Genomic DNA, 25177 nt, shown 5'->3' with positions numbered 1-25177 from the left:
CAGCAATGCCTATACTTTCCGTAAAGGTTGAGAAGCGCAAATCTACCAGCACCTGTTCTCATGACCTTCTACAGTGGCATAATTGAGAGCATCCTGACAAACAGTTTTACAGCTTGGTATGGTAACTGCTCCACCACAGAATGCAAGTCCCTCCAAAGAGTGGTGAAAGCAGCAGAAAAGATTACCAGGACCACTCTACCATCTATTCAAGATTTGCACCAGTCTTGTTGTCTCAACATAGCCAGGAAAATAGTCATGAACTGCACTCATCCTACATATGAACTGTTCCTACACCTAACATCTGGGAGGTATCATAGCATATGTTGCCAAATGGCCAGATTTAGCAGAAACTTCTATCCCCTAGTCATCAGGCTACTGAACTCCAGTAGTAACTTACATCTTGCTTGACATCAGGGACAGTGGGTAATATGAAGAGTGAAAAGCATATTTGCATGCAATAACCTTAAAGGGTCTTAAAACACTGGGCAATTAATCTAAGAGAGTATAATCTTATTTCTGTACAATATCCACTGATGCTAAAAGAGCATCCTGTGCAATAAGTAGCAGCTGTGAAATTATTGTGCAATAAATATCTTGTTTCCTTAGACTAGTGCCTATAGAATCCTGTGCAATAAGAAGTAGCTGTGCAATTCTGTGCAATAAATACCGTTTCTCTTTTGCTTAGTAAATGTCTGTTGATTTGTAAAACAGTAAACAATATGTAATAGGAATGTCTAAAGTACTTCCGCGATGGTGCATCGGTAGCGTTGTTGCCTCACAGCAAGAGGTTCTCCCATTCAATTCTAGGCTGGAGCACAGGGAGTGCCTTCTGTGTGGAGTCTGCATGTCCTCCCCGTGGTCGAGTGGCATTCCGAAAGACATGCGTGAATGGGCGTGCCTTTGTTGAAGGTTGGGCATCGAGCTGGCAACTCGGCACCATAAAAAAATCTACTGCCAATCATTAGCAGACCGGAGTTCCACTGTGGCAACGCCTAACTGGGAAAAGCCAAAAGACAAACAACAATGTCTAAATGTAGTAATGTGAATAGTTGTATATGTTAGATGTTTTCACATAGAGTCTGGAGTAACTTAATTTCGTTCAGTTGCACTTGTTGTGCAGTCTGAATGACAATAAAGTTTACTTTGATTTTGACTTTGACTGTGTTGCAAAAAAGAGATACCACTGGGAGATGGTTCTGCTTGCCCTGCTTTCAGGGAGTGCGTGGGATAGCCCAAGGTCTGAGAATCCTTTTTTAGAGTTTCTTGTAGAAGTGTGTGGACTGGCTTCATGTGTGGATTTCATTTTTTTTTTTTCCATTCACTCTTTTGGAGGACAGGACAGCTTAAAAAAGTAAGTGCTATTTATTTAAAAGAAGCCTGCAGTGCTTACATTAGGAGACAGATGGACAAGACATAAGTTTAATTTTATTTGAGTGATTGATTGACTGATTGATTGATTGATTTAATATTGGGCAGACTTTCTGAACTTCTTTACTCAAGAATTCTGGCACAATTATAAAATATTCTTCAACTTTACTTAAACAGTTAATAGAGTACCATTTTTTTCATCAAAGTGCATTTTCTGAACAATATCAAGTGATAAAAATCTCATTTTGGTATTACTATCTTTTTCTGTATTTTACCAGAAAAAATAAAACTTTTCTTGAGGGGGCAGGAGAAAATCAGGGACATTGTATAAAATTCTGGACAGTTCAGAGGTACTATGCCCATAGTCTTACAGAGCTAAAAGGAAGTGGATAAGTTTCAGGGTGAGCTCTATATGATGGTTGTTTGTTTTAAAGTGTTTGCTTTGGAAATAACATCTGCATCTATTCATAACTGCAATGTGTAAGAATTATGCTTAAAGACAAAATAATCAGGACTAATGCCGAAAATCAGTGACAGATTTTAAATAATATTCTTCTAACATTAGAATGTTGCTCTAATAACTTCTTCTTCTTTCGGCTTTTCCCGGTTAGGGGTCGCCACAGCGGATCACCTGTTCGCTCATGATTGGCAGTGGAGTTTTTCGGTGTCGAGTTGCCAGCCCGGCGCCCAATCTTCCACAGAAGGCACACACACACACACAGACACACACACACACACACACACACACACACACACACACACACACTCACACCTAGGACCAATTTAGAGTGTCCAATCCACCTACAGCATGTCTTTGGGATGTGGGTGGAAACCGGAGCAATACGTTGGTTGTTTTATTGAATTATTTAACTGATTGATGTAATGATGGGTGTAAATGTTAAGTATATAAATGTAAGAAGTTTTTCATCTTTTTGTATTTCTGAAGACTTATTGACGAAAGTGTTGAATATAGTTCTTTTACGCTAGCTAGTTTGAGAGTCATTCCTCTGTTGCTTTCAGTGTTTTTTGGCTATTGGTTTTGTTATTGCTGAGTGTAGTTTTTCGGTCATTTTATTTGGTGTTGGATCGAGTGTGCTAAAGAGGAAGACCTTTTGGATTTAACTTTGCACCCAGTTATGGACAGTCAGCAACCTATGTTGGCAGCATTTGTCTCCGAGCTTGGTAATATTCAAGGATCTTTAGCTGTTTTGACTAAGAAATTCTATCAAAATGAACCTTCTATGAGGTTGAATGGCTCTAGTACACCTCAGGATTCATCAATAGATGGTCCACAAGTAGCTACAAGCAGAGGGGCAAGTGGTACCAATAGAGAAATTTTGTACAAAGATGTTTCAGCAGCCTTAAACTATATACCCGATTCTTTTGCTTTACCAGTAACATCTGGGAATTCCACTGAGAGCTGTAGTGTTGAAGGCAACATTTTGTCCGACCAGTTGTTTGAGCTGGAAAAGGGACTTAAAAATGCAGAGCACTCATAGTGGAGAATACGTATTTTGATCTGTATATTTCTTCTAAGATAGTTCCAAAAGGGCTTAGGTTCTTTAAGGTCCCTAACGGAGTGCATCAAGGCGATTCATTTTTTGTGGAACTAACTGATTTCTTTAACAACGCTGGCTTGGACTTTCTAAAGTTGTTAATCCAACGAAATAGCAAGTTAATAGAAAAATTAAGGTTGGATTTGGAGACTCTGGATAGAAATATTACAGAGAAAATAAGTGGGCAGAGCAATAATAATTTTAAAAAGTATGAGCTGGTGATAGAAGCTGTTGACAGTTTTGAACATCTTATTACACAAAGAAAATTCAGAAAAATTGACTGTGACATTTAATGCATACAATAATGGTCAAGCTTTTAATATTAACATTCCTAACAAGCAGTTTTCAAATAAGAGCACTTTGAGTGTAGACAAGGGTCATTTTATGAACTCTTACAGTTCTGCTGTGAAAAACAGCTATGTACCTTTAAATTCAGGATACAAAAGATCCACTAGCACAGTGAAGACATCTGAAGCGACGTGTCATCAAGGAGGAGTTTCCATCATGGCAGCCACCACTACAACATCATCAACATCAAATGTGAACAGGACTGCTACTAGTTCTGGTGATAATGAGAGAACTAGTTCAAAAAACGAGAAAGGTCCATCCAAAGTATCAGGTCCCAAATAGAATCAAGGGAGGACCTGTTTCCAGATATGAGGACAGTTTTGTAAAGTTAGTTTTGTGTTCTTTTGTAAAAATATACAATTTGTCAAACTTTGAGCTGACACATGCCTCTCAAGTGTACCTCATTACGAGGAATGTACCTCATTTGGGGTCTTAAAAAGTTCATGTTCCTCGAAGTTCCATTAAGTTCCACATTGAAAGGGTTTGTAACACATTCGATGTTGGGAATTTTTTTAAGTGAAATCCATGGTAAATAGAAACAAATCATATTAATTCATTAAAAGATCTTCTTTATAAGTAAAACCAGCATATTCTAACCATCCTATGACTTCCCAGCTGAAGTTGTCAGTAAGCCATTAGTACTTGCTCCACATTTTGCCCATTTGCTCCACATTATGAGGGCTAGTGTTCCTCATTTTGGAGATGGAAGGTTGAGAGCTATGAGCTGACATCCACTCAAAAGCATTTGTTAGAGCTTGGGATGGGTTTTATTCCTAGCAAACATGTTGATCTTGCTAACACTCTATTAGAACTGAAATTATACACAAGGAAACTGAATTTGTCTTTTATTATGAAAGATGTTAATTTAGGGTTGGCAGCAATAGTAAAAAAGACATCTTTATTTAATCCAGCTTTGCATAGTACCTTAAAGGGTTTTGAAGCTTTTTGTTCTAATGAAATACGGACAATGTTAAATGATAAACTTGCCAGTCCCTACTTTAATTTAAACAGAGAAGATAGGAAGGTGCTTTTTGAATTTAAAAACAGACAAGATTTGAGGTTTATGAAGTCCGACAAGGGGGAGTGGGTTGGTGGTTATGCAAACTGAGGACTATATTAAGGCTATGGAAAATCTTTTAAAGAATGCGAATGAGTATAGTGAAGTTAATTTTGACACCATAGATAGAAGTTATAGGTACATTAAGTATGCTCTTTATAATTATCATATGAATGGTAATTTGACAGCTGATTTATGAGTTTTTCATAGTTGCCAATCCCAGGGTGGGTATACTTTTTGGTATACCCAAAATTCACAAAAACTCCACCAATCCCCCTTTTTGGCCTATTGTTTCCTCATCTGATAGTGTTACTGAAGGTATCTCTTTATATTTGGATAAGTTGCTCAATCCGTTAGTTCAAAGCTTACCTTCTTATGTTAAGGATTCTTGGTCTTTTTTAGACCTAATCAGAAGGTTTAGTCTGAGTGACAAGGTAGTTATATAAGGGATAACAATGAATTTTTTCTGTTAACAGTAGATGTTGTATCTATACCTCAAGAGGCAGGTTTAGAATTTATTTCTAAGTTTCTGAATAAATATACAACTTGATCCAATTCTTCCATTGGAACTTGTATTTTTCTGCTGGAATTTTTGTTACAAAATATTTTTTTGTGTGTTTAACAAAAAATATTACAAACAATTAAGGGGGGTAGTGATGGGGCCACTGTAGTCCCTGCCTTTGCAGGCTTATTGATGGCCTGATGGGAAAGAGAAATTTTGTTTAATATTTCTTTAGCTTCTGAAATGTTGTTCTTTTGTCATTTTATTGATGATTTCTTTTTTATTATTAAGGGATTAATGGATTAAGTAAATTTTTTTAGATCAGTTAAATGCTAGTAGTGAATTTTTGAAGTTCACTTTGAGTGATTTTGGTCACCAGATCAAATATTAGATGTTGCTTTAAACTGGAGTACATCTAACAAACAATTTTCCAGTAAGATATACAGGAAAAATACATATGTAAATAATTATTTACACTACCATAGTAATCATCCAAAATTTATGAAGCAGAATATTCCTAAAGGACAATATATAAGAGCTTCACGTTTGACTAGTGAGGACAATGCTTTCCTTGTAGAAATTAAATTTATTACTGAATTGTTTTTATTTAGAGGATATTCTGAGCCAGTGTTAAATAGTATAGCTGCTAAGATTTCTAAAAGAAGGTTGACAGATTTTCCACCAATCTTAACTCATAGTTTGTTAGAAAAGGAGGTGTTGCTAAGTTCTGAAGAGACTGTATGTCCTCCTAGATGCATTATTGATATGTCTGTGGACAGTGAAACAATCGAAGAAAATCATTCAGAATAATTGGAAAATTATAACAGGTAATACTGATTTATTAGCATCTTTGGGCAATGCTCCCAGTTTTGTTTATAAAAAAGCTGGTGGCATTAAAAGTTTATTAGAGCAAGGTATTTTAGTATGAGGTAGATTTTTACTGTACTACTTCACATGTAGTTTACATCGCTATGTGTTGCGTCTATATTATAACAACGAATGATCAAATGATCGAACGTTGTTATATCAAACTCTAAACTTCAAATTCACAAGACATCGAACAACCAGAACAATGATTTTTTTCCCAGGGAAAAAAATCGCTGTTCCCAAAAAAAAAAGACATTAAAACATTGCATAAAGTGGGGGACTTCGCCCCCCACCCCACCCCCTACTTAAATATACCAACTCCGTGATCGCACTTCAGTGCTGAAAATGGAAAAGTGATGGAAGTGGCCAAGCAACTTCTTTCCCAGGGAAAGAATTTGCTTATATGCCGCTTTGTCATTTTGCCTTTTCGACGTTTCAAATTTGACCAAGACACATTTGACAAAATGCGTGTTCAGTCATATGATAGGAACCCTATGTGTTCTGGATGCATGGCATTTTATATAGGTATGACAACTAGACAGCTAAATAAGTGTATTAAGGAACATTATTATGCTATCAAGATTAGAGATGAAAATAATGCCTTATATAGACATTCTCCTGTTTGTTCTTTGTATAAGAAACTCACCTTTTCTATTTTAGACCCTATAAATAAAGATTTTGGGGGGGGGGCAATATTAAAAATAGAGTGGAAAGGAAAGAAACTTTGTGGCAATTAAGGTTAGGAGCTGACAGTCCACCTTGACTTAATGATACAGTTAACATCAAATGTTTTTTGGACGAAAGGAAGTTAGGTTTATAGTTTTCGTTTAATTGTATGCTTTTTAATATTGTGCATTTTTTTCTTTATAAATAGTAAATGAGTTGATTTTTTATTGAATTATTTAACTGACTGATGTAATGATGGGTGTGAATGTTAAGTATATAAATGTAAGAAGGTTTTCATCTTTTTGTATTTCTGAAGAAGTCTTATTGACAAAAGCATTGAATGAAGTTCTTTTACGCTAGTTTGAGAGTTGTTCCTCTGTTGCTTTCAGTGTTTTTTGGTTATTGGTTTTGTTATCACTGAGTGCCATTTTTGGTCATTTTATTTGGAAGTTTTGGATTAGCATTTATTTTCTGAAGGATAATTCTTTAAAATTCTGGACATGAGGTAGCCTATACAAGTTTGAATTTTGGACAGGGAAGTAGGCCAGCTGCAAGCTGAACTCTGTTTTATTTTTTATTTATTTTAAAGCAGTAGCATAGCTTTTAATCTCTGTTTCCAGAATCCGGGTCAAATCCAGAAGTAATCAAGTACAAATCTAGAAATAATCAAGCACAATCATGGACATTTAAAGTATTACTACTGTTAACTTCAGAAGTATTGCGAAATGTGACTTGACATGTGTTTTCTGACGTAAAATAAATCTATCTCTAATTACTGTTAAGTGTACTTTACCAGGAGGGACTGCGGAAATTGTTGAGCATTTTAATTTAAAAAAGAAAAAAGCATCTATTTTTAAACTGTAGCAAACTGCTTGCTACAAATGTAGCAAACAGTTGCTACAGTTTAAACCCTGCCTACATGCAGTGCTACAGCGGTCAGGTTTTATTAAACAAAAGGTTTTTTTGTTTTACTTTTAAACTGGAGCAAACTGCTTGATACAATATAGCATGCAGTTTCTACAGTTTAGACCACACACGGAGGGCTACAGAGCTCAGGTTTGACCGCAAATGCAATATTGGCTTTTAAACTCTGGTATTACATTAAGGAGCAAATGGAATGGGCTGATCACACCCTCCCCCCAACACTTTCTGCCCAGGCAGGTGGCTCTTTCACCCTGTCCAAGCTACACTACTGAGCAGTAGTACAGTAATTAGTAAAGCAGTAGTACAGTAACTAATAAAGCAGTAGTGCAATAATTAGTAAAGAAGTAGTACAGTAGCTAGTTAAGCAATAGCACAGTAAATAGTAAAGCAGTAGTAAAGTAATTAGCAAAGCGTTAGTACAGCAGCTGGTAAAGCAGTAGTACAGTAATTAGTAAAGCATTAGTACAGTAGCTAGTAAAGCAGTAGTACAGTAATTAGTAAAGCAGTAGTGCACTTAGTACAGTAAGTAGTAAAGCAGTAGTACAGTAATTAGTAAAGCAGTAGTGCACTTATTAAAGCAATAGTACAGTAAGTAGTAAAGCAGTAGTAAAGTAATTAGTAAAGCATTAGTACAGTAGCTGGTAAAGCAGTAGTACAGTAATTACAGTAAGTAGTAAAGCAGTAGTAAAATAATTAGTAAAGCATTAGTACAGTAGCTGGTAAAGCAGTAGTACAGTAATTAGTAAAGCAGTAGTGCACTTATTAGTAAAGCAGTAGTACAGGAAGTAGTAAAGCATGAGTACAGTAAGTAGTAAAGAGGTAGTACAGCAGTTATTAAAGCAGTAGTACAGTACATAGTAAAGCAGTAGTACAGCAAGCAGGAGACAGTCATGAAACATGTGCTTGGCTCTACCAAGCTGCAAATAAGCAGTAGACTTCCATTGTGCATGTCATTGTAAGGGTGCATCGTCATGGAGACAAAGCTATAAGAGGTTCACATGCAGGTGAAAGCACTCATCAGAAGCCTTGGAGTGGAGACTTTGCTATCACCAGGAAAACCCTGATGGCTGAAAATGAAATGAAGCAGGCATGTCAAGTGGGTATCAGTTACTATTGAATAAAAGTATAAGTAGACAAAGCAAGCATTACTCCTTTAAATAGCCATCACCAGTGTCTACACTGTCCTGTATATTGACAGACACAAAATCATTATATATTAGGACTTGAAAGCAGAAAGCACAACAGTGTGGAATAAGGACACCCAGATAGTTCCTGTTGTCAAGGTAAAGTGACTAATAATAAAAGAAAATTAAGCATACTTACTCTGTCAGTACAGGTGATCTCATATAATCTAAAGGAGGAAATACTAGGTACAGTGAGTATTGAGGCCCACAGTTTGGGATGATATCAAAAGAATGAAGCACCACTAATTTAATGAACTTTTAAATACTTGCCTGATTTAGTAACAGAATGACTAAGTGCTAAGCTGCTGGAAATGGAGTTAGCAGGAAGCATGTGTGCAATTACATATTAGGAAATGTAAAAGAGTGGCTTGCTGCTGGGGTTTGTAGTGGCTGTGTCTTAAACAAAATCTCAGATGCCATAGTGGTACTGCTTGCGCAAGAAAACCGTGGAATGCCACTGCATTCTATACATGAATAGCACCACCTCATTCTAACTTAAGGTTGAGAAGTACATTACCACCTCACATATAGGAGGGCAGTTACCACATTAACTTTCAGAAGCATGCACACCCTCTGTCTGCAGTACCCCGCAGCACCTGCACTAAAATTACTTTGAAGTAGTCGGGCAAAAAAAGACTGCTCTGACATTATTCTCATTATTTATTTGTTTATTTATTATTATTATTATTATTAAGATTAATATGATTGACAGAAGGATAAAGAATGTGGGGACAATTTTCATTCCATTCCCTTTGAAGCGGTGGCCTCAGAGCAGATTATAACTAAGTTGGCTGCAGGGGGGTCTCCCCCACACAGTGTTTCATTTTTGTTAGTGAGTTTGTGAAAATGTTTTTCACAAATGGTTTTCACTGTTTTTTTTTTTTTTTGTAATATCCAAGGCTATATTTTCATCATTAAGAGTCTCTTGTCTAATTTTTTTCCCTTTTTAGAAAAGAAGACGTTAAAATTTACCTGCTTACTCGTGGGAAGATGGCCTTAGATGACATCCTTGAGCTGGCAACTTGTTCCTCTCTGATTTTCTTCTCTGAAACAAAATACAAAGAATGTATGAAACAGATGAAGATCACAGCCAGACAATCAGCAGCAGCAGCAGCATTTCACACTGTCACATTTCACAGTTATTAAAATACAGTTATGACGATCTCAGCATCCTTGGATGTGACTTACCTACTTTTTCCAGCTTGTCATATCTCATTTTGTTTTCATCCATGTGAGATTCACTTTATTTCATCATTTATTAAAGTGTAAGTTAACTGATCTTTGCAAATTGAGATGACAGGGGTGACAGAGGTTATTTGGTCAAAAATTGTTTGGTAAAAATCTGCTTGGCTGAGTCATTTTGGTTAGCTTTAATTTAGTACAAATTTTGACCTGTAAAAAAGCCCACACAGTCATATAATTTCCATAACATTAGCACAAGACAGTGACAGGTGCAGCGGTTAGTGTTGTTGCCTCACAGCAAGAGGTTCTCCCGTTCAATTCTCGGCTGGAGCGCCTTCTGTGTGGAGTCTGCATGTCCTCCCCGCAGTCGAGTGACGTCTAAAGACATGCAGGTAAATGTGTGTGTGAATGGGTGTGCCTTCTTTGAAGGTTAGGCATCGGACTGGCAACTAGGCACCGTAAAAATCCACTGCCAGTCATTAGCTGACCAGAGTTCCGCTGTGGCGATCCCTAACTGGGAGAAGCCAAAAGGCATTAGTTTAGCACAAGACAGTGACATCAGTGTTAAAACCTGCAATGGGTTTAAGGTTAGGATAAAGTTTTGGATTTAGTGGGTAATGGGGGGTGTTGTGTTCAGTATAGGAGGTTACAGGGACTTTGCATCTCACAAGAAGTACTCTAAATGGTACTAGCCATGGAAATACTTATCATGGAACTAATAAATAAGGACACTGGGGACCTCCAAACACTGGAATAGTGGAGTCCCCCGGGGTTCCATGCTGGCACCTCTTCTGTTTGGCATGTACTTCTCTGAAGTAAAAGGTAATACAAACAGCTCTGGCTGACTATTTGCAGATGACTGGAAGCTAGGAACAGTCATTGAATCCCCAGATGACTTAGCCATCCTGCAGGAAGGTTTGTCCCAAATAAATAAGTGGTGCCAAAATCATGGACTGAAATGAAATGCTAAAAATGCATTATTGTACCCTTTGGGACGTCACCTACCCCAGGAACTACCACATTGACAACACATGCCTAAGAGCTGATCCAGCTGTACAGGATTTGGGAACTTATGTGGACAGAATCCCTAAATGACTTAGTTATCCTGCAAGAAGATTAGTCCCAAATAAATAACTGGTGCCAAAATCATGGACTGACACTCAATACCAAAAATCCATTATTGTATCCTTTGGAAAGTCACCTACCCTGGGGAACTACTACATTGACAACATACGCCTAAGAGTTGACCCAGTCGTTTGGGATTTGGTAACTTCTGTGAATAATGACCTAACTTTTAAACAACATGTGTGCATTGTTGTAAGAAAGTCCTTCTTTACTGCACAGCTTATAAACTAAGGAATTGTGTCTAGATGTAGGGATGTCATTGTTCCCCTTTACGCAGCCCTCATCTGGCCAATCATTGAGTATAACATCTCATTTGGCATACATCTGTCAAGACACATGCAGTAAGTAGAATGCCCACAGCAATACCTTACTACAAGTATACAAGGCCTAAATGATACATCTACATGGACAGGCCCAAAGCCCTATCACTATACATGGTATCCTACAGAATGCTAAGAGGTGACCTGTGTCTTGCATACAAGGCATCCTTCAACCCATTTCTGATGGATCTCCTGCACATCAGCAAGTAATATGGAATCAGAAATACTTGGTCAAGGGAACTAAACCTCTTCAGTAACATCATTAAAATGGTTTGGAGGGACAGTTATATGTCACAGAGGGTACCGCTGCTCTGGAGCAGACTCCCCATACACTTAAAACAAGACTCATTCCTGTCCCTATTCAAGCACAACCAGGATCTATGACTGGGAAATAGAAAAATCTGGGGTAATTTTTCTGTTTCCCAGTCATAGATCTCCAGGAGTGACCACTGTACTACTATTGGACAGTGGCAGCTCCTAAATGCTTTTATACCACACATGGTTCTCCTCAAATTAGCTATGGTATGATCCCAGTTATTATCACTAGGGATAATATAAAATTATTGAACACAGGATGGTTAAGGGCCAGTCTGACATCAAATGGGGCAGGTTAATTCAAGCACCAAAAGGGAAATTAGCTAGGCTTAACATGGCCTGCTTGAACAGCTAGCCTAGTACTTACCTATGAACCTGCAAATAATTTGTGCATGATTGCATTTTATTTATTTTTGTTGAAGTATGTTCTTTAAATGTTTTTCAAATTTGCTGATTTGTGTGTGTGTAGTCAGCCATTTTGCTGTCAATGAGATTGTCATTAACCAATTAACCTCAATCTCACAGGAGGAAATAGTCCATACAGAGTATATAGTCTATTTGTAGGTCATTGGGAGGAAACCGGAAGACCCAGTGAAAATCCATACAGACAGTGGAAGAAGATGCAAATTCCCCACAGGCACTAACTGGAACTTGGGACAGGACCACTAAATCCGAGAGGGTTTAGGCACATATACTAACTATCCTGCCATTATACCAACAACGCCCACTCTGTGAAGCACCCACCAGCAAAGTTTATACCCACAGTGGCTGACACTGACAGTGAATTACAAAACAATCCTGAGCAAAAGTTCCAATCCCTGAGAAGAGACTGTACTCCTGAATTAGTACAGTGAATATTTACCACAAATTATTAAGAAGTAGGCAGCAACATCAGTGCACCATTTTTGGTATGAGCTTGCCACAAGAGACAGACAGTAATAGGAAAATGCAGCATTCCAGAGCCAATAAACACTTTCCATTACCACATATAGAGTGAACCTTCTAGGGCAGGCAAACACTCAGAAAAGAATATTCTAGATCCAGCAAACTCACACAATTATCATTTGCAGCATCTGCCTACCACATTCCATCACCATTGGCAGAATGGGACACCCAAGCAGGTACTGCAGAGAACATGGTATTCTGGATTAGGAACCAACAAACATCTTATTAACAGTTAGAACTCTCTGTTCTCGATCCAACAAACACACCCTATTAACAGTTACAGAGTCAGGCTGTCAGAGCAGGCAACAACAGTAAAAGTAATCTCTTCTTGATCCACCAAACATATCCTATTAACAGTTACAGAGTCAGCCTGTCAGAGCAGGCAGCACCATGAACACTCTGTTCTCGATCCAACAAACATATCCTACTACCACATGCAGAGTAAATGTCTGTAAAAAGGAAGTGCTTGCAGTGAAAGGTGGTTGAGGTGCAGCATGATGTATTCTTAGCAGGAAGACTCCCTCAAAAATACTGTTTGATCTTTGTTGGAGATATTAGAACGAGAAAGGAGCACTATGTATCAAAAGTGAGAGAATATACAGAGAGCAACAGGAGGTGAGAATGGCTTAACACTGAGAACAACAACAATAATAATCAGTGAGATGGGAGGGTGCATTTGGATGAGACATTGAATGTAGCATGTAGGTGCAACTGCACAAACTTGAGTTAAGATAAATTCTTTCATGAGCCTTGAATTTGCACACCGTCACTGGAGGCAGAAAGAGTGAATCAACACAGCAGTGGCACACAGGCTGATAAAAGCTCATATACATGTAGCATAGACACAAACACAGATTTGTGAGACAAGGGGAGATCAGAACATCATGGAGAGGGATGACAACTGTTTAGGCAGGCACTGGGCAACTTAGTGATATCTGCTATTAATAATGCAAAGGCAACAGCAGGAGTTAGTAGAAAATGATTGATAGTAGTCTTATACAAGTCACAAGTACTAAGTGCTAAGTTTATTATGCTTTTTCTTCTGCCTGTCAGCTATCAGGACTGACACCAAGCATTGTGGTACAGCCATTGTTCAGGTAACCATCACGGTATTTTCTATTAAACATTTCCATCACAACAAAAGTCAACTCGCACTCACAGAGTAGGTGTAAAAATGGGCTGAAACCAACAGTGTCTCCAGTTCTGCGGGTGACTTAATCCTCTGCATCTTGACACTCCCCACCTTGTAAGCAAATGTACTGATTAGTGATTTATTCCCAGTGCACACGGAGAATCACAACCAGTAATAAGTCTAACCCACCACCGTCAGAGGGGCAAGCAGACACAGTCTCATCATCCCCCCCATCACGTAAACTGCGTCACAGTCAGAAACATATTCCAATGTATCATAGAGTCAGCTGATAAATTTGCTAAGTTGATGCTTTTTGCTGAATATATAGTCGTGCAGCAGGCAAAGAGCCATACCGAAGTCCCTAAATAAAAAAGAGGTATAAGAAAAAGTATTTATTTATCTATGTTGACAGGGTGGGTGGGCTGGTACAAAGGTCCCTTTCCAATCACAACCTGGGCTCATGAAAAAGTAGAGAAGTTTGCATTTTATACAATTACTTGTGTAAATATTAAATCATGGACCAGATTAAAGCAAATCATGGGTACAAATGTAAAATATATTGTGCAAAATGTCAAAACTTGTAAAACATTTTGCCACATTAAGCACTGTAAAACATACAGTAATAATAGTATTAAGCACTATAAGGAACACAAAATGTAGCTGTTAGCTTGGAAGAGCTGCTTTCTATAGTCAACAGCTTCATTCCAACAGGCTACATTTGCTTACTTACTCTGCGCAAGTCACTTCACCAGATAGCGATCCCAGTCTCCTGTGAAAGAGACTTTTGTTTCCAGTGGGTTTACCTAGTTAAAAAAAGGTGAGTATGACACATTTTGGGGAATGGGCCTGCCAGAAGAAAGACTTTAATCAGCTTAGAACTATTAGGTAGAGGTGCCTGTTTTAAAGTTGTGATCGGGAAACAGTTGTTAATAATTTATTCGGTTATAAAGGAAATGCTAGAGGAATTTGTGGGGAATCAAACCAAGTTATATTTATAGGTAAATATTAGGTTATCACTCTGCAAATTATTACAGGTCTGGCCAATAACCAGAGATTAGAAGCAAATCCTGTACCTTGCATCTGTGAGGTAAAGACCTTAACCATTATGCCAACCCACCCATACAGCTTATTCATAGCTAATGAATTTAATCACTGGATTATTTTGTCAGGCATGTAAAACTATATCCAGAGACCTGGTCATGTGTAACGATGTTATACATAGTTGCTGAGAACTAACACAAAAACACTATGGTGATTGAATATCATGCAGGAAATCGGGATATAAAAGGCAGTAAGGTTTAAAACGACCTGGAGACCTTATAATTATTCAGATAATGAGTGTACATGTTGTGCTATAAAATATATTCTTGACAAGGTTTACAGGAGTCTGTGGCTCGTTTTTCTCTCTTAAACCTGGTTTATAAAAATGCCCACCTATCTAATGAGTCAAGGCAGGAATTAAAACTATACAAGCCATTAACAAACATACTCTATGAATGAATTTTACACACACACACACATACACACACACACACACACACACACACCTACCAGCCATTTTACAAACCTCATCGTATAGTACGCTGCTCCTTAAACAACATTTCTACGTCAAATGAATAACATTATCCACAAAAGGCACAGAAAGCTCAGAAGGAGCAAAAGTACAAAATCTTCATTCAATTACCAACCTCTGCAGCAATGCTCCTTTAAGAAACAAGTTTCTAAGTTACCATAGTGACTGGAATCCCTCCCACAGACAAAGAGAATTGCCTTTGTGTTAACTTTCCTACTGCACTGGTGCTGAAATATGAGATAAGTCTTCAGTACCAGAAGCAGATGGAAAGGAAGCTGGTAGACAGAGAGAGGAGGAGACAACTACAAGCAGACACTGCAGATACTTTTTTTAGATTTGGTATGCTTGTCAGGTTGTAGTTTGCTTGTCCTATAAAATGACATTATATTTTTAGCAAGCTGCTCTGCTTTGAAAGGCAGTTTGAGAATGTGAGTGTAAACAACACACCTCTTGCTTTTGCAGCTAAGAATGTAAAATGTTCTATGGTCTATGGCACTGCAGTGTAGTTTAACTCAGAAAATTAAGGCTATGTGCATATAATTGAAAGTCAGGCTATTGTAAATATTGTATATAGTTGTTTAAAATGATATTTAAAAATATTATGTAAATGTTATTTTAATTGAAAATAAAAAAAATATTTTAGGGAAAAAAAAGAAAATTAAGGCTATGACTTCTTACTAAGGTTTATTCAGCAGTACTGAGTATGATTTCCCCCAGACTCTGTTTACCTGTATCGTGGCTAAGCAGGCCAATTAACAAGACAATGAATGCTTCATGGACGTAACAAAAACTTTGTCTACCTAGATTTCAGCAAGGTGCAGTAGTGGGGGAGGAATACCCTAGCAAAGGATTTGGAAAGTAGAGCAGGTGGACAGAAAGGTGGTGCTAGAGATTCATTGCAAACTAATGCAAAATACTGCACTGAGGCCATAACAGCCCTGACGTGAACTATCAGCTGTGGTGGGGAGTCGAACTGATGGCAACGTAGCAAGGAAAGGGATTTGGGGTGCTAATAACATGAGAGCCCTGCCATTCACCAAATCATGTTTTGTGGAAAATGTTTGCTGAATGTGTAATCCATCAAATAGTTTATCAGCCTGGGTTTAATGAACAGCTGTAGGTCCACGATAGCTGTTTAATAAGGATTTTCATTTTGGGCACTGCAGTGTGACAGTGGTATTTGTATATAAAAGTCAGGAAGATATGGGAGGATGAAAACACCGCTGTAATGGTTATTTTGTTTTAGTAATTGTCTAGTTATTGTTTTAGTTATTCTTTGAATCTGATCTGTATTGATGTTTTAGTTATGATGCATTGTTTAGGAAAGCAGAAGTACTGTGTGAGTTAGTTTAGTTAGTAAGTGGTGTGACTGGTTCCTTTTATTTGAGTCAATATGCATCTGATTGTAGAGTTGTATAGATTTGCTCTGTTACAGCTATATTAGTTGCGTAAGAGGATCTGATTAATGAGCTTTGTCGTCAGATTTTGAGTGGAATTATTTTAACTTGCAAAAAAATAGTGGGTTTTAAATATTGAAGCAAGCATGTGTTGATTATTGGAGTTTGTGGAGTTGTAATTCACACTGAAGGTTTTGTGAGCATTTCCTTTTAATTCATGCTCGTAACTGTTGTGCTCTTCTTGGATAAGTTGTCTTAATGCTGTTGCTGTTAAGTATTAAATGGAGTTTGTTTATGCTAGTGTGGATAAATAGTGTTATGGTTTGTTCAGTGGTTTAGATTGTTGCAGAAATGTAGTTTCATTATTTGTAGTGTTGAATAGTTTTTCTTGTGATGTTGTGTGTTTCATTGTTATCTGATTCTTTGTTTTGCTATAGGTGCTGTCATGCCTTCACTGGATCTGCAACAGCGACAGCAAACAGAATGTTGTGGTATAGCCTCAGTGAGGGAGATTACAGAAGCAAACAAGTAATGTTTCCATTCTACAGGGACTGGAATACTGTGTGCAGTTCTAGAGTGAATATTAGGAAAATGACATGGAAGAAATCTAGAGGAAAGATACCAAAAATATGTGTGGGGTGGAAGGGAAGGAATATCACCAGTGGTTAGAGGCACCAAAGCTGTTTACACCTGGGAGGAGAACAGACCTGGTGGACTTGATATCAGTGCAGAAAGTCATGTCAGTCTGATGTTAATGGGTTAGATTGGACAGGAAGGACAGAAAGAGGAAGTAGAAAAGAGGAGATTTTAGGGGTTAAGCATTTCTTTGGTCTCCAAAAGTATTTTTTCATGGAGAGGGTTGTGGACCTAGGGAATAAGTGGAGAAAGGGTAAGGGGAGGGGAGGGTCGGAGAGAATGTAGCATGTTAAATCATTTAAAAGAGAAAATAAGGCAGATATATTGCCTAATTCTGCCACTAAAAATGTAATGTAATGTAAAATCAGGTCAGTATGGCAGTCCCCATGATGACTAATTTGGGGCACAAGACATTAAAATATAAAAATAAGCACTTAGAATGATATGATATGACAACCATATGGTGAAAATGTATATATTATGTCAGTTTTAGGGTGGATTTTACTTTAAAATGTCTGTAAAAAAACACCTCAGTTAAGTTGTCCTCACCAAACTGCAGAGGGCACTTAAAATCAGAGCTTGCAATCAGTTGTACACTGATATACTTCTCTGCATATGCACAAGCTGCAACTTCATTCAACATGTTCAGACTGCTCAACTGGACAGCATATTTTGAAAGAAAAGGAGAACTCACTGTTTATTTGGTTTTTTTTTTGTTTGTTTTGTTTTTTGGGGGGAGGGGAGCTAGAAGCTAGGGCTGAGGTGGGAAAAAGCACTATGCAGCACCACACCTAAAATTTAAATAGGGCTGGCTGTTTTCTGTAATATGCATGACGGTTGCAAAACATGATACAGATTCTGTCACTGTCAAGTGCCATCTTGCAGGGTGATTCATGTAATTTATGAGACTAATAATTACATTGTTTCACCTTCACCAGCATTAGAACTGATTTGCGATAAAAGTGAAAAGGGAAAACACAAGGACAATAACTTAGTGTTGTGATGACGTTTTGATAAATATAATAGCCTGGTAATTCTACCACACTATTCCGATGCAAAGTTAATACTAAGATCATTTGCAAGGCAATGTATGTTTAAGTCAAAGAAAATACTTAATTAATAGCTCAAATATTTTTGACTAACCCATGTGAACTGCAAACAGAATATTCTGCATTTAAGTTTAATACCAGAAAAAAAATGTGTGTGCGTGTGCATATATATATATATATATATATATATATATATATATATATATATATATATATATTTTTTTTTTTTTTTTTTTTTTAACTTATTTGCTAACCACGTAAACCCACTATGCAGAAGAGCATCTTTTCACTGGTGGCTGGGAACAATGTTTAATTATATGACTTGTTCATAGTATATAGTTTGATACAGAGAAAAGCAGCCCATAGTCTGGGAGAAAGCTCGTTATTTGTACTGAGTTATGAACTGCTAATAAGTTTAAGTTCAAAGAGGCTAAGATGAAAATGCAGATTCAGTTCTGCTGTGCTCTGGTTTCCTCTCACATCTCAAAGACATGTCATAGATGAATCAACTGTCCTTGGAAACTACCCGTAGATGTGTATGCAGAGTGAGGGCAAACATGGCACCCTGTTCCCTTATGAGCTTCAATGTCTTGTGCCCACTGACAGAGGATTAAGCAGGTAATTGCAGAATGAATAAATGAAAGAATGAATGTAGGTTACAGGACCCCAAAACAGCAATGAGGTCATCTGTTATTATTTATTTAATTCTACTGCATGGGATGATGTCAGAGATATGAGTCCTAAGGAGGAAACTGCTTTGTTATTGCATAGTAATCATTTTGCTTGGTTAGGCTCACAACTGGATTGTCAAACTGGAATATATTCACCCAACAGCTTGCTGCTGTTCTGATTCCAACCACTAGATGTTACTATTCTCTAACGTTTGTAACACAAACCCTGCCTGCATTCAGGGACTGCAAAACTTTGTTAAAAGGAATTCCAAGTTATAGTGAAGCTACTAAGGTGATCCGCTGTGGCTACCCCTAACTGGGAAAAGCCGGAAGAAGAAGAAGTGAAGCTAGTATTTCTGCAACACAGGGACGTTTTTAGCAGCAAAGCCTAATTTCCCATTGCATTCATACTAAGAAGACAAGTACAGATCAAAAGAAGTGCATTACATTCAGACACCAATCTGCATGCCAAATTAAGAAGAAGCCTCTCTGATTTGGATAGATATAACTTACACAGTAAAGCATACTGCAGCTTAATAGGAGAGAAAAGGTATGAAATTCCTCCTAATATCTGGTTGACATTACGTACGTGTAGCTGCCAGCAGGTTTGTAAGCTGTACTATGATAGCTGCATTACAGCTTTGAATACCTAATAAAACCTTATTTATTTATTTTTTCCTTACCTTTGTTGTACTAAAGAGCATCCAAATGGAACAAAAATGTCTTTTAATTGCATAATTAAACAGAGGGCAGAGTAAACGCTTACTGGCCCAATGGCCTTTAAGAAGCATAATTTCTATAATCATGTATGAATATGTCTTATCTATGTCAGTTTTACTTTTGAATGGGTTTTGGAACTACCTTCTATAACCTGTCTGGGAAATCTGTTCCAAAGTCTGAGCAGCTAATGTGATATTTTTAATCCTCATTTATTTAAGCAAGGAAAGTCTATGCACTGTTTTCTCTATATATGTTTATAAGTACAAGTCACAGACATTTAAAACTAAACAGGGATCATTTATTCTTGTGAAAACTCCTCGGGAGTTTTAATCCATTCATCCACATCCATTTGTTTCCATAGGGTTGTGGTGTCACTTCAACAGCGACAATCATCTAAAGCCAAGGTTTACACCATTGGGGGGGGGGGGCTAGCCCTGCCACAGTAGCTATTTCATGCCACACACTCACATCTATGGTCAATTTAGAGTGTCCAGTCCACTTACTGCATGTCTTTGGAATGTGGAAGGAAACCAAAGCACCCAGATGAAACTCAAATGAATGATGTACAGGTTCTGCACAGAAAGCACCCTAGTCAAGAATCAAACCAGGGAACCTTTTGCTGTGAGGCAACAACACTATACATTACAACACTGTGTTAATAAATTCTGACAGTTCTTCTACTTTTGTGAACTGGACCTGCTTTCCAACCAAATGATTTTTTTTTTCTTAAGATTCTTTAGAACTTTTCGTACTAAAACTTATGCTTAGTTTTATAACGGCAATAATTGTCCTAAATTAATAATCAGTATAGATGTTTAGTAACTACCCTGGTTTTGTTAGGTATGACTCTAACTGTATTTATTTACTTTACTAAATAATTTAAATGCCTAAATGTCAGGCATTTTACAAATAAAAGCAAACACTGTACACAAGTATTAGAAGAACAGCAGGTTTAAAACTGTAAGAAACACAGAGTACATAAATTAACAAGATGCCTAAAATGGATGCACTGCCTCTAAGGCAATTAAGATGTTAAGATAAGCTGCCCTAAAAAAGTGATATCGTAGACATTTCATGAAGGAAGACTCAGAATCATATACTACAGTCAGGTATTCCAAAGGAGATGAGCAAGACAGGCAAAGATAGCTTAGTCTGCTACATGTTTCTAAGTAAGTCCTTGGAACAGCCAATAACCCTTAACCTGATTATCTGATGTGCCTAGTCAGGGCGTAGAGCTTCAGCAACTTCTTTAAATAACCAGGACCCAAGTCAAGAAGGGCAGAGCTCTAGCTAGGTCAGTGAGTGACCTTGGAAATTTTGGGGACTAAAAAGAAAAAAATAAGTCAAAAAGTTCTTATACTAGCTAAAATGACAAACAACTAAACACATGCATTTAAACAATATATCGGCAGGAGTATCAATGACTCTCTTAAGGTGGCCAAATGCCTCATTGTGTAATTATTGCATGTATGAATGGATGAATGAGATCCCCACTGTCCCTACCTACTATCTAGTGAAACCACCGCCAAGGGAATGGACTTGCCAGAATCAGCGGGGAGAGAAAACCCTGTTGAGCTTGACTCTAGTCCGGCACTGTGAAGAGACATAAGAGGTGTAGAATAAGTGGTAGGCCTCATCCGCCGATGAAATACCATTATTTTTATTTTTCATTTACTTACTCAGTGAGGTGGGGGAGTGAGCCCCACAGGAGCTCTCACTTCTGGCTCCAAGTGCCCAGGCGTCCGGGTGTGACCCACTCTGGGGACAGTGCCCGGTGGGGAGTTTGACTGGGGCAGTACACCTGTTAAAGAGTAATGCAGATGTCCTAAGGCAAGCTCAGGGAGGCATACCTCTCAGCTGTACAGATTTCCGCATAATGTCCAGATTTTTGGCTCATATTTTTGGCCTGTTCCTCTATTTTCTTGGCAAATCACTGGGATGATCTCAGGATTGTAATCACTAAATAATGACATACATTTGCGTTTCAGACTTCAAATCCATCGGGAAATGTATATTAAAACAAATCCTGTTTCTGTAGCAACTTTCTAAGCTTATAAGAGCAATATTTAAAATATGCCCCTGTTTGTACCACCATTTTGTCAAGCTTTATACAGATTTTTTTGCATTAAGAGGTTGAGAGGTATGCAGGGAGGACAGAATGCTATTACTGTACTTGCACCTGATTGACAGCTCATCTGAGGTATCAGTAGCATCCCCAGCAACCTCCCCTTCACCCTACCCTAGTTGTGGTACTGATGAAGGGCATGATAGGTAAGTGTCAACATTTTAAAACCACACCAGGCAACTAATGCAGGTTGCATAAAATAGAAGTTTCTAGATGCACCAGTCAAAAGTTTGGTCACAGAATTCTGCAACTGCTGCACTCATGCCAGGCCTCCATCTATAAGCCTAAGATAAAAGCATGTTAGTAGTCTAAGAAATTTAATGCCAACATAAAAACCACTTTTCCCAAATCTCATGATAGAATATAATGCATGATATGGGCTATGTTCTTTAAATGTTAGCATGATGTCTTGATGCTGACAGCAAAAACACAGTAGATGAGTCTCAGCCTGTTGTCAATTACAATACCCAGATCACTGACTAATCACTCAAATTCCAAGGGACAAAGCAGAAGATGTAACAGATTAAAAGTAGCATATGCCAGTAATGCTTTAATCTTTGAGTGCTGAACTTAAGCTGAGTGTGAGACATCATTTCAATGGCAAACTCTAGGAAATCTTCCAGAACACACAAGTCAGGCAGAGACTCTTTAAAAGAGAGCAAGAGGTGAAAGCCATCAATGTATGATTGGTAATTAATACCTGTCTCTGCAATGACCTACTTATGTGGCAACACATATACCATGAACAGCAATAGCAGCAGTGTCATAATGAAGCCCTGAGGCACTCCATCATCATCATCATCAGCCCCCCTTTTCCATTTTTTCTATGTGGGATCAGGGTATCTTGTTAACTGTCGCCAACACTCTCGATTCAGTCCCTGAGCCACTCCATATTCCAAAGGAATAGATGTAAAAGAATTAACTCTGGATACCATCTGATAGAAATGGTCTCCAAAAGGCAAGAACAAGTCACTCAACTACATTTCTAGTTAAACCACAATGAAATTTCCGTCACTCACTCAAAATCCCAGGGTGTATAATGTCAAAGCCCTGCAGCAGTCAAATCAGGTTTGACACTGAATGCAACAATTGCTGCCTTGACACCAGGAGGTCATTAACCACTTGAATATAACCCCATAAAGAAATGACTCTAAATGGACTTCTGTTTAACAAAAGGAGGGAACGTTTTTCCAAAACCTGTAAGAATATTGTACCTACAGACATTACAAATACTATTATTATCTATGTGCTAATTTATGAAACTACTCATGGAATATTTATTAGAGACATAAATGTAACTGCTTCAGAGGTTCATAGATTAGTATTAAGCTAACTGCCCTTGCGTGCCATTTTAAGCCTAGCCAATTACCCTTTGTGAGGCTCAAACCCTGTACTTTGTGTTTGCAAGGCAAACACCTTAACTATTCACCACTTTCCCTTACATCTCAAAAACTGCTTCTAACAACAGTTTTCCATTAAGTACACTGTCGTTTAATAATGCAATTTATTTCATAATGGACTCTTGTTATACCAAATAACTCCTGAGCTGCATTTAGTTTGCGTTATATCACTGCTAATGCTTAAAATCTTTGTATTCATCAAAATTGTCAAGTGCTCTATACATTTCTAGTTTTCAGTTATTTAATTATCTGTTTGTTACCAATTCCGTTTTAAAATTGTATAATTGTATGTTCTATAACTGTTTAACACATATGTTTGACTTCTGACTTGGGTCATGACTGAAACTCATCCTTGGACCTGCTCACTTTCTTGATTAACAAAAATAAAGTAAAATGTGAAAAAAATAAGTGAAATGAGAACAGTCTTAGTACTGTGGTAGCTTGGAATGGATAGCTCACAGTTGTCCCCAGTTTCACATAATGATTCTGATTTTATCTCTTATTGTTAGCCTGCTTTTTGTAAAATTTGTGGTTTTGAGAAAAATTACTGAGAACTAGAGTCACTAAATAATGCCAGAGATTTGTATTTCAGGCTTCATATCCTTCAGAAAATGCATGCTAATGCAAAGGATCATAGAATCATAAGAAAAATGAGGCGAATGAGTGTTGCAACCATATACACCTTGCCAGTAACGCCTTTCTGAAGGAGGATCAAGCCAGTAAGGACCATGGTGAATTTGTCAATGCTCATTCAATTTCCCAGTTCCCATCTGAAGGAAGATAATGTATGACACTGCTTCACTTGCAATGGGACTCTATTCCAGAGGTAAGGAAGGTGCTGTGTAATGAAATAATCTCTCCACCTTGTTTTATTTATCTGCGGGTGAACATTTAGATCTATTGTTCTGGTATCTGTGGAGACTATTTGTGCAAATACAAAAGATCCTGGACTACTGGGTCCCTTTTTGCATGGAAGATAAGGCATAGATCTCCCCAAAGAATCTATACGACACTGAATAAAGGTATGGTGCCTCCTGTCTTTTCCAGTCTTTTCTGGTAATGTAGGGTTCATTTCTAGGGGCTTAATATGCCTAGTGAGGTACATCCCAAAGGTGGCAATCTGTTCAATAATTGGTCTAACCAGTGCTGAATATAATAGGACAATGACCTCTTTGGATCTGGAAGATACCTCCTTGGTGATCAGCTGTGCTAAGCAGAAGGACTTTCTTACAACTGTCATTAGTAATGATCAAAGGAGATGGAATTATCATCCCAAACACCAAGGTCTCTAAAAACATTCTCAATTTGGAGTGGGGTATTTTATTTATCATAAGCTGGGGGGGGATTGGTTTACCAACTGCAACTGTGTTATACTTTTATCATTTAATTGAAGCCCATTGTTAGCACACCTGATATTTGCCAGTGCAACTTCTTCATGTAGGGCTTGGGTGTCAGAGGGTGACTCGGCAATTATTCCCAGTTTGCATTTGTCAACAAACCTGGTTAGTCAGAGTTCTTGACTTGTAAGCCAGATGTCAGAAAAGTAAATGCCAAGCAAAAGGGGTCTCAGCACAGAACCTTGCATCACTGATTACTTTTATACTATTTACTGGGGCACCTACTGCTACCTGCACCATACAAGTTCTGTCCTTTAGCTAGTTTGCTGTCCATTTTACCACACAGTGATTTATCTGAAATGCATTTAACTTACCTCCTGTGCTAGCATGGCATGTAGTGTTGAAGACTTTGGCCAGGTCTAGGAATGCCACGTGTCCAGTATTGCTGGTGTTGAACAGCTTGTTACTCTTTCAAAGTTAACCTGGCTCACTGGACAGCCTGATTAGATTATTAATATCATAGTTTATCAGGTCAGTTATAATATGCTCTGTGATGATAGGAATTACTGCCAGCCATGCCAGGTGAATTAGGGCAGTGTATGACCTGTGCCAGAAAAGCTAGCTGGAATATTGTAAATAATTATATGTCATTTGTATATCAAGCTAATTTGCACAGATGCTTGTGCTGAAAATATATTTGTGATGTTTGCTTCTGCTGAATGTGTCAACAGTGCACCCTGCTGGGATGCAGAGAAATGTACATGTATTATGGTAACTG

The 25177-nt window shown here is 37.9% G+C and overlaps 1 protein-coding gene across 5 annotated transcripts in view; it reads right to left on the bottom strand.

Annotated features, from left to right (window-relative positions):
* Positions 1–15298, bottom strand: part of LOC122816448 (alpha-1,6-mannosylglycoprotein 6-beta-N-acetylglucosaminyltransferase B-like) — a 950232-nt gene extending 934934 nt beyond the window's left edge. For 2 of the 5 annotated variants that reach the window (XM_044089250.1, XM_044089253.1), the window contains exons 1-2: positions 15043–15166; positions 9445–9517 (exon numbers count right to left, since the gene is read on the bottom strand). In XM_044089250.1, coding sequence (XP_043945185.1) covers positions 9445–9517; positions 15043–15049 — 80 coding nt within the window. In that variant the 5' untranslated portion in view covers positions 15050–15166. The other 3 variants (XM_044089252.1, XM_044089251.1, XM_044089254.1) reach the window with 3 other exon arrangements.
* Positions 15299–25177: the final 9879 nt, after the last annotated feature.

The sequence above is a fragment of the Protopterus annectens genome, chromosome 12.part0, assembly GCF_019279795.1.
Source record: "Protopterus annectens isolate FY-2018-M chromosome 12.part0, PAN1.0, whole genome shotgun sequence".
NCBI classification, from domain to species: domain Eukaryota; kingdom Metazoa; phylum Chordata; order Ceratodontiformes; family Protopteridae; genus Protopterus; species Protopterus annectens.
Note: the sequence above shows the minus strand (reverse complement) of the source record. Positions and strands in the feature narration are given on the sequence as shown.